The 15,161-nt window shown below is 43.5% G+C and overlaps 1 protein-coding gene across 1 annotated transcript in view; it reads left to right on the top strand.

Annotated features, from left to right (window-relative positions):
• ttll5 (tubulin tyrosine ligase-like family, member 5) overlaps positions 1 to 15,161 on the top strand; it is a gene marked incomplete at its 3' end in the record, with an annotated part of 150,725 nt that overhangs the window by 57,947 nt on the left and 77,617 nt on the right. The window contains exons 13-14 of the mRNA XM_080850554.1: positions 8,297 to 8,358; positions 10,853 to 10,944. Coding sequence (XP_080706680.1) covers positions 8,297 to 8,358; positions 10,853 to 10,944 — 154 coding nt within the window. The remainder of the gene's footprint in view (positions 1 to 8,296; positions 8,359 to 10,852; positions 10,945 to 15,161) is intronic.

The raw sequence follows: 15,161 nt of genomic DNA, 5'->3' as shown, positions 1-15,161 counted from the left end.
TATCGCAGTTTATGTCCGCCAACATACATATGCACAATTCAACCCATTCGCCTTGCCCTCAGAGAGGTTCATGTGGCGTTGGCGGTGCGCCTTATATGGGGAATGAATTAAATATAAGTGAAACAGAATCACCGATCCCTTGCTTATGAAACTTACACCCATCTGCGCCATCCGCCTTTAATTCATAAGGGGAGATGGTCACACAATTGATAAGCATATTCGCAGGCCGCATAGGGTCACAGAATACTTGCCTGTAATACGCTCTGCAGGAAACCAGGCTCCGCCACATCCAACATGTAGTAATTAATAAAGGTGTGGCGAGAGCTCCAGCTTGCAGCTTTGCAAATGTCATCCACTGAAACGCCCTTAAACAGGGCCCAGGATGACGAAACCCCACGAGTAGAATGCGCAAGAAATCTTCTCCGGGGGCTCCAAGGACAAACTTGTTTAATACAAAGTGATAGCCTCCACCAGCCAACGGGAGAGGCTCGACTTTGTCAGAGGTTTGCCTTTGGCGCTTGCACCAAAGCATTCGAATAACTGATCCGATTGCCTGAATGAACCAGTGCGCTCTACATAAGTGCGTAGAAAGCGCGCACTGGACAGAGCTTGTGCAAACGCTCCTCCCCGCTGATGCGAAAGGAGGGGGCGAGAATACGGCCAACTCGATGACCTGGTTACGGAAAGGAGTTGTCACTACCTTGGGTGTATATGCCCAGTTAGGCCGCCAATACTACCCTATGCCCGGCAATCGAAAACTGAATGCACGACGGGCTGACAAACAGCGCTTGCATGTATCCGACGCGCTTCGCTGACACCAGTGCCAGGAGCAGCGCGGTTTTTAAAGAAGCAAACTTTATGTCCAGCGTTTCCAAGGGCTCGAACGGGGGACCCGTGAGCGCCCGTAACACCACTAGCAAATCCCAAGAGGGCAATAGGTGCCTGACAGGCACTCTAAGACGCCTTATCCCAGCCCTAAAGTGTGAAGCCAATGGATGATAACCGGGAGATTTGCCGTTATTGCCAATATGGCAGGCGGAAATGGCTGCTAAATATACTTTGATAGTAGAAGCTGCCTTTCCTTCATCAAACAATTGCTGTAAGAATTCTAGGATGATTCCCAGAGCCCAATCAATAGGGTCGTGCTGACGTGCAGCGCACCATCGCTCGAACATGCGCCACTTGAGCGTATACAGAGATCGGGTAGTCGTTGCCCGAGCGCTCTGTATAGTATTCACCACTGAGTCCGACAGGCCTGATGCTAAGAGCCTGTTCCTCTCAGGAGCCAGGCCCTGAGCTGCCAGCTGCCCTGAGCTGCCAATGGGGCGCTACTAATATCAGCTCTATGCCCTCCTCCTCCACTCTGCAGACTACCTGAGGTAGAAGAGGGATCGGAGGAAATGCGTAAAGACGCATGCTGGGCCATTGCTGGCTTGGCGCGTCCACGCCTAATGGAGGGTTGTCGCCTCCTAGCGAAAACCACAGAGGGCAGCAAGTGTTTTCTCTGTTAACAAACAGGTCTACTCGTGCCCTGTAAAATCGTAGCCAAATCTGGTCGACCACCTGACGGTGGAGGCACCAATCTGCTGCTTGAGGGTTGCCCCTTAACAACAGGTCTGCTCCGTAATTGAGATGGCCTGGAATGTGCACCGCTCTGAGAGAGCGAATGCGCTTCGCCGCCCACAAGAGTAGTCAGTTTGCCCAATGGTAAAGCGCAGGGGAGCGTCCCCTCCTTGGCGATTTATGTATGCCATGGCGGACGTGTTGTCCGTCCTGACGAGTACATGACGCCCACTTAGTATGTGTATGAAATGCCGAAGCGCTTGAAAAAATCTTTCGCAGTTCTAACACATTTATATGTGACGCGGCTTGCGTTGATGACCAGCGCCCGTTCACAGAATATCCTTTTGCATATCGCACCCCAGCCTGCCGTAGAGGCGTCTGTGGATACGATGACGCGGCGCGTCACTATGCCTAGTGGAGCCGCTGCTGAGAGGAAATGCGGGGTTCGCCATATGGCCAAGGCCTGCCAGCATCTGCGATCCACTGTGATGAAGTGAAACTTGTCCCTGGTGGAGCTGAGCTTTAAAGACAGATACCACGCCTGAAATGGCCGCGCATGCAGCCTCCCTAGTGGGAATGCAATTGCTGCGGCTGCCATCAACCCTAACAGTTTTTGACAGCGAAAAGATGTGACTTTTTGCCCCAGTCTGAACTGCTGCACACATGTTTTGATGACATTTATTCGTGCCTGCGACAGACCTACCGTCATTGAGACGGAGTTCACTGTCATGCCTAGGAAGTGAGCAGTCTACTGTGGACATAATATGATCTTTTCCTTTTTGAACACGAATCCGAGGCAGTACAGGTGGGCCACCATTAGATGGCACTCTTGCACCACCTATGCCTCTGAACGAGAGCATAACCAAGTCTCCCTGCTTGCTTCTGCAATGGGGCGATGGCTGCTGCTACGCACTTAGTGTGTGGCATTGTTACGCTGCTTCCCCGAATGCAAATGTCAGATATCTTTATCTGGAATGAATCGGTACGTGGAAAGCGCCCTTTAAATCATGTTGAACTCCAACGGCATTGGTGCTTTGTTCAATATACGTAGATTTAATACAGGCAGATAATTCCCGTCCTTTTGGGGGCGAGAAATAATCTGCTGCAGTGGCCCTGGTTTGCCTCCCCCTACGGCACTGACTTATGGCCCTCTTTGTGATCAGGGGGTTTATCTCCTGTTTTAGGAGATGAACCTGCCCCTGAGGCACCACTGACTGGACCACCCACCCTCTCGGAGGAAGGTGGGGGCACGCCATCACAAATGATTGACAAATGTGGGTGTAAGGGTACAGTGAGGAATTTACATAAGCTCTGTAACCTGGGGGGGGGGGGGGGGGGGGCAGCTGCAGTGTATAACCACTGTTATAGTTTTGTGCACCCCTGGCGAGGCAGTGTATGCGTGCCAGCTCTCCGCACAGCCTCTCATCTGGCTTTGAGCTGAACATCTTGTCGGGAGTGAACCCGCTCATAGCCAATCTGCCCTTATAGATCTGTGCCCGCTCCCCTGAGGAGGGCAAAAGACCTGGGCACACACCACACATTGTTTGTGTTAGGGTACCGTGGGTGTACTGAGGGGAAAACTTATCCAAGCATAACTTATGTTTGTGACATGTGAGGTTTATGCCTATGAGACTTTGCCTGACATGAAGGTGTCATGTGTGTGGCGGCCAGTCCTTTTTTGGTGGTGGAGACCACTTCCCTCCCCTTCAATGAAAAGCGATCAGGCCGAGACCTGTTCAGCTCTCACACAAGGCAGGAAGCCCGTTGGAACAGGGCTGCCGTGGTGGATGTGTTGAAGGGGAATTAAAAACATGCATGATTTTAGGGCTGGGCGATATGGGTAAAAAATTATCACGATAGATATTTATATTTTCATTCGATAAGGATATAAGACGATATAAATTAAGTCTGTTTCATTTGCTTCAGACAAGAACGCCTGTGCAAACCAAAGGTTTCAATGTTTCTTTTTTATTGTAAACTCAAATTTCTCAACTTCAAAACAAATCAAAAGTGGAAATATACAGTAATCTTTCCAAGTAAACAAACTGATATCTGATAATAACCGGTACGATAATACGATGATAAACCAATAAAGAGGAGCCCTGGCTGTGGAGCAATCCGGGGGGTGGGGTTATCCCCTCAGGTCTAGGCTACGAGATTCAGCCCTTACGCAAGAAGTTCCGATCATTTGAACGACAGCAAGAAAATAACATTTGCGAATAAAGTGCACAATGGAAACATAGGACATTGTTCGTGTTTTACTACTCAAAGCATTCCAGGGATTGAGTTACAGTGGCAAGTTAGCGATCAAAGCAACAGGTAGATCACCTCCCAAAATCAGAGCAACAGTAGATTACAGCACAGCTGGCTAATAAGTGGTAACGTTAGCTACCAATGGAGTTGAATGAATGGTGTGCTAACGGTCACATATTAGAACGTAACGTAAATGTAAAACCATTTATCTCACACTGTGATAAATATGTTTAAGTGACCACCGTTTAATTTCCATAAACTGTTGGTTCGTTGTAAGTTAAAAATGAATACATTGTGTGGAAATAGTGCTGACAGGACTACAGAGCTAGTTAGCAGGCTAGCCAGCTAGTAGGCTATCTAGTCACTTGTTTGTAGACGCTTTAGCTGCGCAGTCTACACTCTGCCCTAACCATAGACAATGCAGCGATTTAAGACTTTTTAATGCCCCGCGGCCACCCTGATACCATTTCTCCGCAACTTCCTGCTGCATCACAGAAATTAAATGGACTGCTGTTCCTAATTATTCTCTATCGACATTATTGATATTATTGAAAATGAATTAATGTTACGATAGCTTTATCGAGGGAAGTCATTATTGCGATAATAATTTTTATCGTTTTATCGCCCAGCCCTACATGACTTCATTGCTTTTCCTATGGGGGCAATGTGTGACATGCAGTGTTGTGCTTATGAAACACAAACTTACATGCCGCGCTCAACATGAGGCTACATGTGAGCAGCAGGCAGTCTTTTCTCGGCGGCGGGGCTGACCCAGGGTAATGGGTGAGATTGGGGAAGTGTCCCCGCAGTGTAGCCCATTACAGCGTCGCTGGTCACTCTCGATGTTGTCCAGCAGCTCCCCTGTGTCACAGGAGGGAGGGGGAAGGAGGGATGGCGTAGAGGAGGGATGGCTGTTACCTACGGCGTGCCTCTCCAGCTTAGCAGGCATCAGCTGTCTTGCATCCTCGCTGTTGCTGACGATGAGCACTGCTCAGAGTGCATCAGCCGTCTCGCCTCCCCGCTGTTGTTGATGGTGAGCACTGCTCAGAGTGCATCAGCTGTCTCGTCTCCCCGCTGTTGAGCAGCAGCGCTGGGCTCCGGCAGCAGCGCTGGGCTCCGGCAGCAGCGCCGGGCTCTGGCATCATCGCCGGGCTACAGCAGCAGCTCCAGGCTCCAGCAGCAGCGTCAGGCTCCAGCAGCAGCTCACTTCCCCGCTGATGTTGACGGCGAGCACTGTGCATCAGAGTGCATCAGCTGTCTAGCATCCCTGCGGTCCAAGCATGTGGAGCATCCAGTCTGCCGAGGCACTGGAATGAGAAAAACATTAGTACAGAACTAGTTCGAAGCTCACCAATGGTGACCGCCGTTGACGGTAAGCTAGCTAGCTAGCAGTGTAGTCAAGGGCTAGAGCTAACAAGCTAGGCAGCTAGCACGAACATTCTGAAGACCAAGTGTTAACTCGTAAACTCACGCTAGCGGCAGGAGTACATTATGAGTTTGTTTGGTTCCCCCACGGGAACAAGCTAGTTGCAGGGAAAGCCAGTAGACTAGCCTGCTATCAAGCTAACAGCCAACAAGCTAGGGAGCTTGCTCGAACTTACGAGTGTTAACTCGTAACTCACGCCAGCGACAGGAGTACAGTACGAGTTTGTTTACTTCCCCAACGGGAACAAGCTAGTTGCAGGAAAGCCAGTAGACTAGCCTGCTATCAAGCTAACAGCTAACAAGCTAGGGAGCTACTCGAACTGTAAGTCTAGAAGCCTTAACTTGCGGCACTAAACCAGAGAAGGCTGTAAGACATCGCTCGTTTACCTTACCAAAGTCGATGGCAGTCAGGCATCAGCTCAGTTAGCAGGGTAGTAGCAGCCTAGCTAGCTAATGAGCTAACTTGGTAACTCTCACCAGCCATGCTGGATTCAGGGCACCCCAATCTCGAGGTGTCTGTAACGAGAGAAGGTTAGCACAGACATCACAGGCCGGGATGTAGCCACTGCCTGGTAATCATCTGAAATGAAACACAAATTAGCAAGAGCTATATCAACGTAATGCGTTGTAAGCAGTAGTGAGACGGCAAGTCGAGGACGAGCGTGGTCACCAGCTTGCTTAAAGCGTAGAATATCCTTGTAGCACTCAGAGCTAGTAAGGGAATTAATCCGCAACTCACCAACTCGAAAGAGTAAATAGCACACAAGAATAAAGGATGCGCAAAGCGTGTAGAAGGGTTTTTCTGACGGTCTGTATCCTCCAAGGCGAAGAGTCAAAAAGAGGGTGAGCGACGTTATCATCCCCAATTGATGGGGTCCTGAGGGGGCGGTCTCAGTGCGCTGATTTGTCGCAATTCGGCCTTCCGGCGTGAATAGAAAGTGCTTCGATTGGTCAATGCAAGTGTCATTTCCCGAATGTCACATCGCAGTCCAGACTGTGATAGGGAACTAAATGCCATGTAGTTGTGGTGCGTGCATTACTGCCATTTAAAAGTTTTATGGGATGGGCATTTCTACTTTTTAACCAGTTTAGTTCCATGTGTAAGACATGATAGCTAGTTATTTAGTGGATGCTACAGACTCCTCAAAATTACAATAGGAAAAGGTAGAATCCTTGTTCATAACTTTTAAACCGGGGCAACAACCGGTTCATGTCATTTGAATACAGATACAGGACTTCAAGTCAAAGTCAAGTCAAGTCTTTTATTGTCAGATGCGCAGAGTCTGACTGGGCACTGAAATTCTTAGGACAGGAAACCGTACCACATTACCATAACATAACAAAACATAACATATTAGAAATCCACATAATATAACATAACTTAACAATAAGTACTAAACATAAGATATACCTATGAAAGACAAATAATAGTAGACCTACTAGATAAACAATAAATATGCAATATAGATACTAAACATAAATACACATACTAAACAGATACACATACCTACATGTCTTACACTAACTGCTAGAGCTATACTGAACATATAATACACATAATAGCCTGAACTAACCTAGGACCTAAACTAACCATGAAACACAGAGATATAGACACTTCATGTATGTGGGTAGTGCAATATTGCAAGTGTAGTGCAAAAAGCAGTGAAAGTGAGCCTGTGTAAAGTAAAGTGGCGAGAGTGCATTATTGTCCATTTAGAAGTCTGATTGCCTTAGGATAGAAACTGTTCTCCAGTCTGCGGGTGCGAGACCGGATACTTCGGTACCGCCTACCAGAAGGCAGCAGGGTTCACGCAAATGAAGTTGTATCTTACACGCAAAAAACGGATATTGATACGTATCGGTTATTTTTTACACCCCTACTGTTGACCCTTCATAACTTTTGCAATTTGCTCTTGCATAATGGAAATCATCCAAAACCTGACTGAATGCAATCCATACTCACCTTATTAGCGCTTGGACTTGATCTCAATGTGTGGGCTTCTGCTTGTCCACCTGCTTCTTGAGGATTGACCAACGGTTTTTGATGGGATTAAGATCTGGGAAGTTTCCTGGCCACTTCATTATCACTTTTGCCTCGTGGTGCTCCATCATGCTGGAAAATAGGATCATCACCAAATTGCTCTGTGATCGTTGGAATAAGTTGCTCTTGGATGACGTTATGATACCATTCTTTATTCATGGATGGGTTTCTGGACAGAATTCTGAGTGAGCCCACTCCCTTGGATAAATAGCAGCCCAGCACATGAATGGTCTCAGGAGGCGTCACTGTTGGCACAACACAGGACTCATGGTAGCATTCACCTTTCCTTCTCCGGGGGAAATTTAATTTTCTCCGATGAATCCAGTCAGTCTTTCCGCTGTCCAATCCTTTTCAGAAAATTCCTGAAGAGAGGTGGCTTCTTTGCTGCCCTTCTTGACACCAGGCCATTTCCTAAAAGTCTTCATCTCACTGTGCGTGCAGATGCACCTATCTGCTGTCAATATTGAGCAAGCTTCGACGGGTGGTGTCACGATTCCATAGTTGACTTCTCAGGAGGCAACCTATGACTTGCTGGACACTCTTGGACGCCCTAAAGCCTGAAGCCTTCTTGACCGCAGTTGAACCTCTCTCCTTGAAGTTCTTGAAGATCCGGTAAATGATTCTTTCAGGTGCAATAATCTTTGCAGAAATTTCCTTGCATGTGTGGCCATTTTGATGCAAAGGGATAAAGGCTGCACATGTTTCTTTGGAGGTAACCATTGCCTACACAAAAAGACAATGATTTCAAGCTCTTCTTCCCTTCTTTTAAAGCATTCAGTCTACTCTTATAATCCAATCAGAATGATGGAGTGATTTCACCTGACTTGATCTCGTTCACACTTTCCCCTGTGCTGATGATATGATTAATGAAATGATGTTAGCTGGTCATTTTGTGCCAGGGCCAAGATACAGTGAACACAGACTGTACATTAAAATGTGCCATTGTAGGGGGGAGTAGAATGCCACTGATTTGTCTTTCTCTTTTTTGTCTCTTCATTGTTTCCTGGATTCTAGTGATACTCCACTAGATCTGAAGATCAAGGCCAGTATGATTTCAGACATGTTTTCCCTCATTGGTAAGTACTTTTTATTGTTTTATTTCCATTGTAACATGTAATATGGCTGAGTAGTACAATAAAGCTCCTAAAAACGGAACCTTGAATCTTATTTTCAGGTTAAAATAGGATAGCCTACATCGTGGTTGGGAGACAGGGATAGGGTTAACCAAGCCTTTCTCATTCCACACATTCACATTAGTCTAGACAGTGTAGATCATGGGGGAAGTCTCCAAAACATGCAATTCACCTGAACATTATAGAAAATGTTGGCAGTCACAGAAGTTGCATATAATCTTTAAATTGACGTTCAGTCAGGCATTGTTTGGTGTCAGCTACATAGCCTAATGCCTAAAAAGTTGTCAATGGAACGTGCACATGCCAGCAAAAAAAATTAAGTGCACAGATTAATTTATGTCTTAACTGCTCAAACCAATGGGTTAACATCAGAGTCAGCATATGGGGCAAGAAGTGTCTCATATAGTTCCGTGCCAGAGATTCCTCATCTCAGAATATTAAACAGATAGTGGGTCTTGGCCCACCACCTAATGGGTATTCCACTAAAATTGTAACAGGTCCAGTCTGTCAAAACTCTTCCGAAGCTAAAATGGAAGTGATTTCAATCTACAATATGCTCTACAACATGCTTTTTACCAGATTGTAGCTTTATTAAAACATTTTGTTGAATTTTTTGCCGTCTTCTTCTCTCATTTTTGTAGTAACAGGTCACGGCTCAACCAGCCTCAGTTCACTCCTAGAGTAGGGAAGGGCTGAACTTGGGACTTTTAAAAAGGAATTCAATGCAATAATAAAATGAGAGAAATTTAAGACAGAAGCTTTAATTTCTTTTCATCCTGTCGGGTTCTTTTAGTCAAGTCAGACTTATTTTCCTGTACTGACCGGCGGACTATGCATTATCCCACATTATTATACGGTTACTTGCCAAAACAAAAGACATTCCTCCCAAACACTTTTTATAATTGATTTTGATGCCGTTTTGTGGCTTTAGCTACATGAATATAACATTAAAGATTCAGGTGCTGCATAGCAACATTTTACTGGCTGCGTTCAAGTTTCACTTAATTTCCGTTACAGAAAGTGAACGGACTACTTGTTGAATGATATGAAAGATTTTTTTCTACAATTTGTTTTGCATGGGTCAATATAAAGAAATTGGAACCTTGGAAGAGCGTATAATAAAGCAATAGGTATCATCAGTTTAGGTCAAAAGTTATAGAGAAGTGCTCAAGAATCTTTGGTTTAGGTTACCTTGCAATGGAATTGACTACAGGTACATGAGAATCAAGGTTGTTTTCAACAATTTCATTACATGATTTAACATTGTTTTAATGTTTTACGTGTAGCTAACATCTAATCGCTCTTTACAACGTTGTCGTTCTCCGAATGAGTCCTATATTACAACTCGGGGCGGAAACAGAAGACCAAGGCTATTCACATTGCTTAAATGACACCCCTCTGTTCTCTTGAAGCCATGTGTTGATGAAGCCATGTGGCGACTTAATTGTGTCCAATCCTCTGCCACTTGGCGAGTGAAATTGCGGAGTACAGCTCGACTACCACACCCGTCATGGTTAAAAATAGCTTGCAACGCCAACATGAACAGTGGGAGAGGGAGAAGGGTTACATAAAGTTCTTAGAATTTGTATACAACTATAACAATTTGCGCATGATTACAATGTTCTAATATTTTGCCAGCAAATGCAAAGTTAATAAAGTTCTAATATTTTGAGCACAAATCAAACATTGAAAAGACTTAGTTCACCTCACGCAAGTTACCGCAGATAAACGAAAGCTAAAATAATGTGGCGATTCATTGCCAGTGCATCACCTCCAACAAAGGTGCATAGAACCTGTAGGCAGGAAGAAACAATAGCCACAACAGCAGCTACAGGAAATGTTGCAGTAGGTGGCTCATTGCCAATAATGGGGAGCCACGGCAGTGGCTGAAATACGTTGACGGTGGTAGTATAAGCGTAGAAGAAGAGCAACGGCAGAACAAGCATAGCCCCTACCTGTGGTCTCTCGCACGCCCCCTTCATTGAGGCAGAGGTACTGTGACTGTTTGCCTCCCCTCTGTTTTTTCAATGTGGTTTTATGTCAGATCAGCAAGACTATGGTGGCTATAATCTGCTTTTGAATATGTATGCTATATTTTTAGTTGGATAATATTTATCTATCATTAAGGTGTCATTTTAAAGCTTAATTTAGATTTTTTTTGTAGGCCTAATGCAACGCTTCTTATGAGGCAATATTCATTCATCTGAAGTATATTTTAAATAGCCAATTTTTGAATGTGCTTTAAAAAAACTGCCTACATCTCATCACTCTCAGCAGCACTAAGCTCTTACTCATTGTGTCAGTGTTGGACTGGGAGAGAAGCATAACTTACCCCAGGGCATGTGGGATGTTGACTTCAGAAGAGAATGTGAAATTTCCTGTCAGATATGTATAATGAATGCTTCTTGTCTTTATATTCTTTGTTTTTACCCATCAGGCTTTGTGTGTCAGGATCCATTGCTGCGACAGCTGCGATTAGATCGAACGGGACAAGAGCCAAGCCTCAAGTGCCAGACCCAGAGGGCTCAGGTAGGCACTGCTGTACTCACATTTGTATTTCAAGTTTAGTTTATATACGTTAGTGTTGCTAAGATACATCTCAAATTTGAGAACAATATTTGAGACTAGATCAGTTTCATCTTTGACACTTTGTCAATGAATCCACTGACAAAAAATGGATGATAATAATAAAATATACGCCCTTTGTGCACATTTGACTGAGAATTACAATACAGGTAGCGTAGCTGCACTGGTTATCGACCAGTCTGTTAAACAATAAAAATGCTAAGTCTGTTAACCCATTTAGGCCTAAAGCGCCTGGAAAAAATGCCTGTAAAACCTATAGGCGATTTCAGAAAAGCCCCTAAAACCTGAAGTTTTTCTAGAAATTCAGCAATTGTGTCAACGCCTACTACATTACTGATTTCTCAGCCCCTGTAACAGATAGGAACACAATTCAAAAAGTATTTGAGAGCTTACACCTGTGGCTTTCATGGGAATTTGAATTTGTATTTACAAATATTTACAATATTTACATACACCTTCTCAAAAGTAAACAAAATATGTAAAAGTGCAGGATCAGCACAAAACAGTAGAAAAAAATGTAATAAGCTATATGACAAAGTATATAACAAAGTGAAATAAAGTATATAACTATATAATTATAAATATATAATTCTTATAGGGAAAGTTTTAACTTTTGAGTTGTTTACTTGTTTTATTATGAGCAGAAGGGAATACGATTAACATCTATTTTGTTGTCCGTGTAGTTTTTACATACCAGGGATATTTAATGCTCATTTGGACACTATGGATGGAGTATGGACCTGACAGTGTCAACCTCTGAGTTGTTTACTTGTTGTATTATGAGCAGAAGGGAATAAGATTTTGATCAACAATTATAACTATTTTGTTGTCCATGTAGTTTTTACATACCAGTGATATTTTTATGCTCATTTGGATACTATCACTGAGATACAGATGAACTAGTTTAGTGTCAAATATTCCATTCAAAGGGAAAAAACAGGAATAATTCAAATAAAAAACAAAACAAATTTCAAGTACATCTTATTTATCAACTGATAAATACTGTATGCTGGGCTGAAATGGAAGGCAACCAAAGCATTCACTATAATAAAGTCAAACGAGGATTCAGTAGCATTAACTGATTATAAACAACATTCTATAGGGACTGATTATTGTTTTGAAATACTAGAATATATAGTAATGCAAAGAATAGAGAGTTGTCGATATAATTCGCTCGTTCACACTCGCTCACTGGAGAAAGTTTTAACAACATAGCAAGCTAGCTTAGTGTTAATATAGCTCTCTATGATACCATATTCCCTTTCATTTACCTCGAGTAAACCTACATTTAAGCAAGTAACAATCGTTAACAACTACAGATAACCATATTCTGTAACTACCAGTACTCACAACTCACTCCTTGCCTAATTTACTTTGAGCTGTAATCCTGGCTGTCGCGGAGGAGACGTTACTTAGCAAAGCGAGAAAGCCAACGATTTTTTTTTAAAACGACTAATGGCAAAACATTTGAGGCACTATCACATGTCTATTCTGATGCATTTCATTGGCCCAGAGGCCGACACTTTGGGCAAAAACCCCACTTATACAGAAAAAACGACACAAACGCTTTCCTGGCCTTAAAGGTAGAATGACGCAACAGCGCTCCCGGCTTTAATGGTAGAACAGCGGTAATGCTTTCCCGGCTTAAATGGGTTAATTGAATTGACAACGCGAACGTAGTCGACAACACATGCATGCCGCTATTATACCTTGTTATGACAGGACAGTGTACCTCTTCATTTGCAGCTCTTATTGACATGGATACAACCTGATCATTTGTTTGGGTTTTCATTCATGAGAACTTCTACTCTTTTTAATTAAATGACTGAATTTGCATGTTTTCCAGTCAATGTAAATTGATTTGTACGCAGATGAAAGCAGTTTATGGCTTGTGAAATGTTATGCCATTCCAAAACTGGATGCACCTGCATGCATTATAGATGTGAAAGGTTTCTTTTCATCAAATGCTGCTCCCTTTTTTCCAAACATGCCTTTGATGACTGTGGTCAAAAAACTACATTTTTATTAAATCTTTTTGTTGTTTTGAGGAAGGCATTCTTCCACTTCCTTCTTTGAAATGGAGCCTGCATCTTGGATTTCAACGTCTGACGGGTGCATCTAATCAAATCTACACAGTTTGACAGCATAACATTGACCATTTATTTAAATCAACAAATGATGTTACCAAATGGCTTTGTAAGCTTTGCAACTATGCTCAACGCGAGTACAATGATACAGTAGCCTATCTTTCATCAGGGCCAACACTTTAGACCAGGGGTCCCCAACCTTTTTGGCACCACGGACCGGTTTAATGTAGGCATTTTTTTCACGGACCGGCTTCAAGGTGTCATTTTACACGTCTTATTAGTCACGTCATCCATTCATATTGATGTGAATCAATCAATTGCACCTGTGAGGCAAGCGCGAGTTTGATAGAATGAAGCCCAGTCTGCTCATACACAAAAGCTAACATTAACGTTAGGTGGAGTTAATTTGCGGTATAACGAACGTTAAGTGCATGAAAAATACATCTCACTATTAACTCTGAATCAGTGCTTGGTCTCCATGTGCCGAAGCAGTTTTAAAGGCTTCATTGGCTCGTTTGCTAGCTTGTCGCCACATATTAAACAGAGCGGACTTGGTGCGTGAGAATCACCTGTTGCGATAAACCCGTATTTTAAGTATGACTCCTGGTATTGTCTGTTAAAAGAAGCTTTCTCTTTTGAAGGTCGTAGGCTCCTCTTTTGGCTCCTTAGTTGGCCTTTTCATCTTTGCAAAGAAGCTCTCCAAAGATGTTTGTTTTTTTTACTAATTTTCGCTAGTTTGGGGGCTTATTTTTTGAGTGACGCATCACTTGAACTTGACAAGCGTCTTGACGTGACAAGAGGCACAGGCGAATGTGACGTCCGGGAAAATCAGCGCGTTTTTCAAAATAAAACACCTTTCAGACGCTAATAATTAATACAGCGGAATTGATATAAATTATTTATTCTTTCTGTGCGGCCCGGTAACAAATGCCTCAAGGACCGGTACCGGGCCGCGGCCCAGTGGTTGGGGACTTTGGGGTTGCTTTAGACCACTGATCAACCCATTAACTGTTCTAAATTAATGTCACTCAGTAAAGTGGCAATGAAGATGGGTTTAAAGTGAGACGGACTGCAATGTCTCATCTACAAATGTGATAATTTTTTATAATATTTCTTTTGTTTCGGTTTCAGTATGTTTTATTGCCAACACCGGTTACTAGAACTTACATATAAGATGACTCTTCACACCGGGTCTGTCCAGTTTAGTTCAGTTCAGTAACGTTGAATTAGTTTGTAGCATCAACCACATAAAGCTATTTTATGAGAAAAACAACTAGAGTCATTGTCATATTGCGCAAGAATGGCAATCATATAGGTAGCCTATAGTAATAATTATTTAATGTTCACGTGATGAAGAACACTGCACGAAAAGCAAGATTATCGGGCCCGTATACGCTGTGATACAGCCGCGAATGATCACCATTCCTGGCTGATCGCGGACATTCCCCCGAAATATCCGTCTGCCGCATACGAACGGAATTTCCCGGAAAGGAACCTGCGAGGGGAGGGGGGCCGATGTGTTCAGCATTCTCACCTCCCGCTGACAGAGGTGCCAAATGCTCTTATTAGCATATTGACTGTCAGCAGTCTAGCCACACACACCCTGCTGCAGCCATTGGTTAAAAACGACAAGGAATTGAATTAAAACGTCTTGTGATGAGACGGAATGAGATTCTGTCTATAGGTCAGCTTTCAACTGACAAAACGTATCCCCTCCCATTTACAGCTATTGCCCCATAAAAACGAAATTAAAATGTACACGATAATAATTTAATTAATATTCTGTCTTTAGGGTTTTGCTCCGGGGTTATCACATTTCTTGATTCGCCTTCCGTTTTCAGAGTTCTGTCTTTAGGGTTTTGATTTCGGGGCTATCACGATTCTTGCTTTGCCTTTCATTTTCAGAGTTCGAGGGTTGCAATGTACTTTCGAGGCTGTTTCACTCATATTCCGGAGCTTCCTCTCTGTAATGTTCTTGAGATTCACTTTTGGCATGTAATTATACAGAGTCGGGCTTACTCTGATATTCTGTATTCTGTATTACTCTGTCATTTCGCAACTTGGGACATGTTT

Source organism: Sprattus sprattus (genome assembly GCF_963457725.1).
Source record: "Sprattus sprattus genome assembly, chromosome: 13".
NCBI classification, from domain to species: Eukaryota; Metazoa; Chordata; class Actinopteri; order Clupeiformes; family Clupeidae; genus Sprattus; species Sprattus sprattus.
The sequence above is the reverse complement of the archived record's forward strand: the minus strand, read 5'-3'. Positions and strand labels throughout refer to the sequence as shown.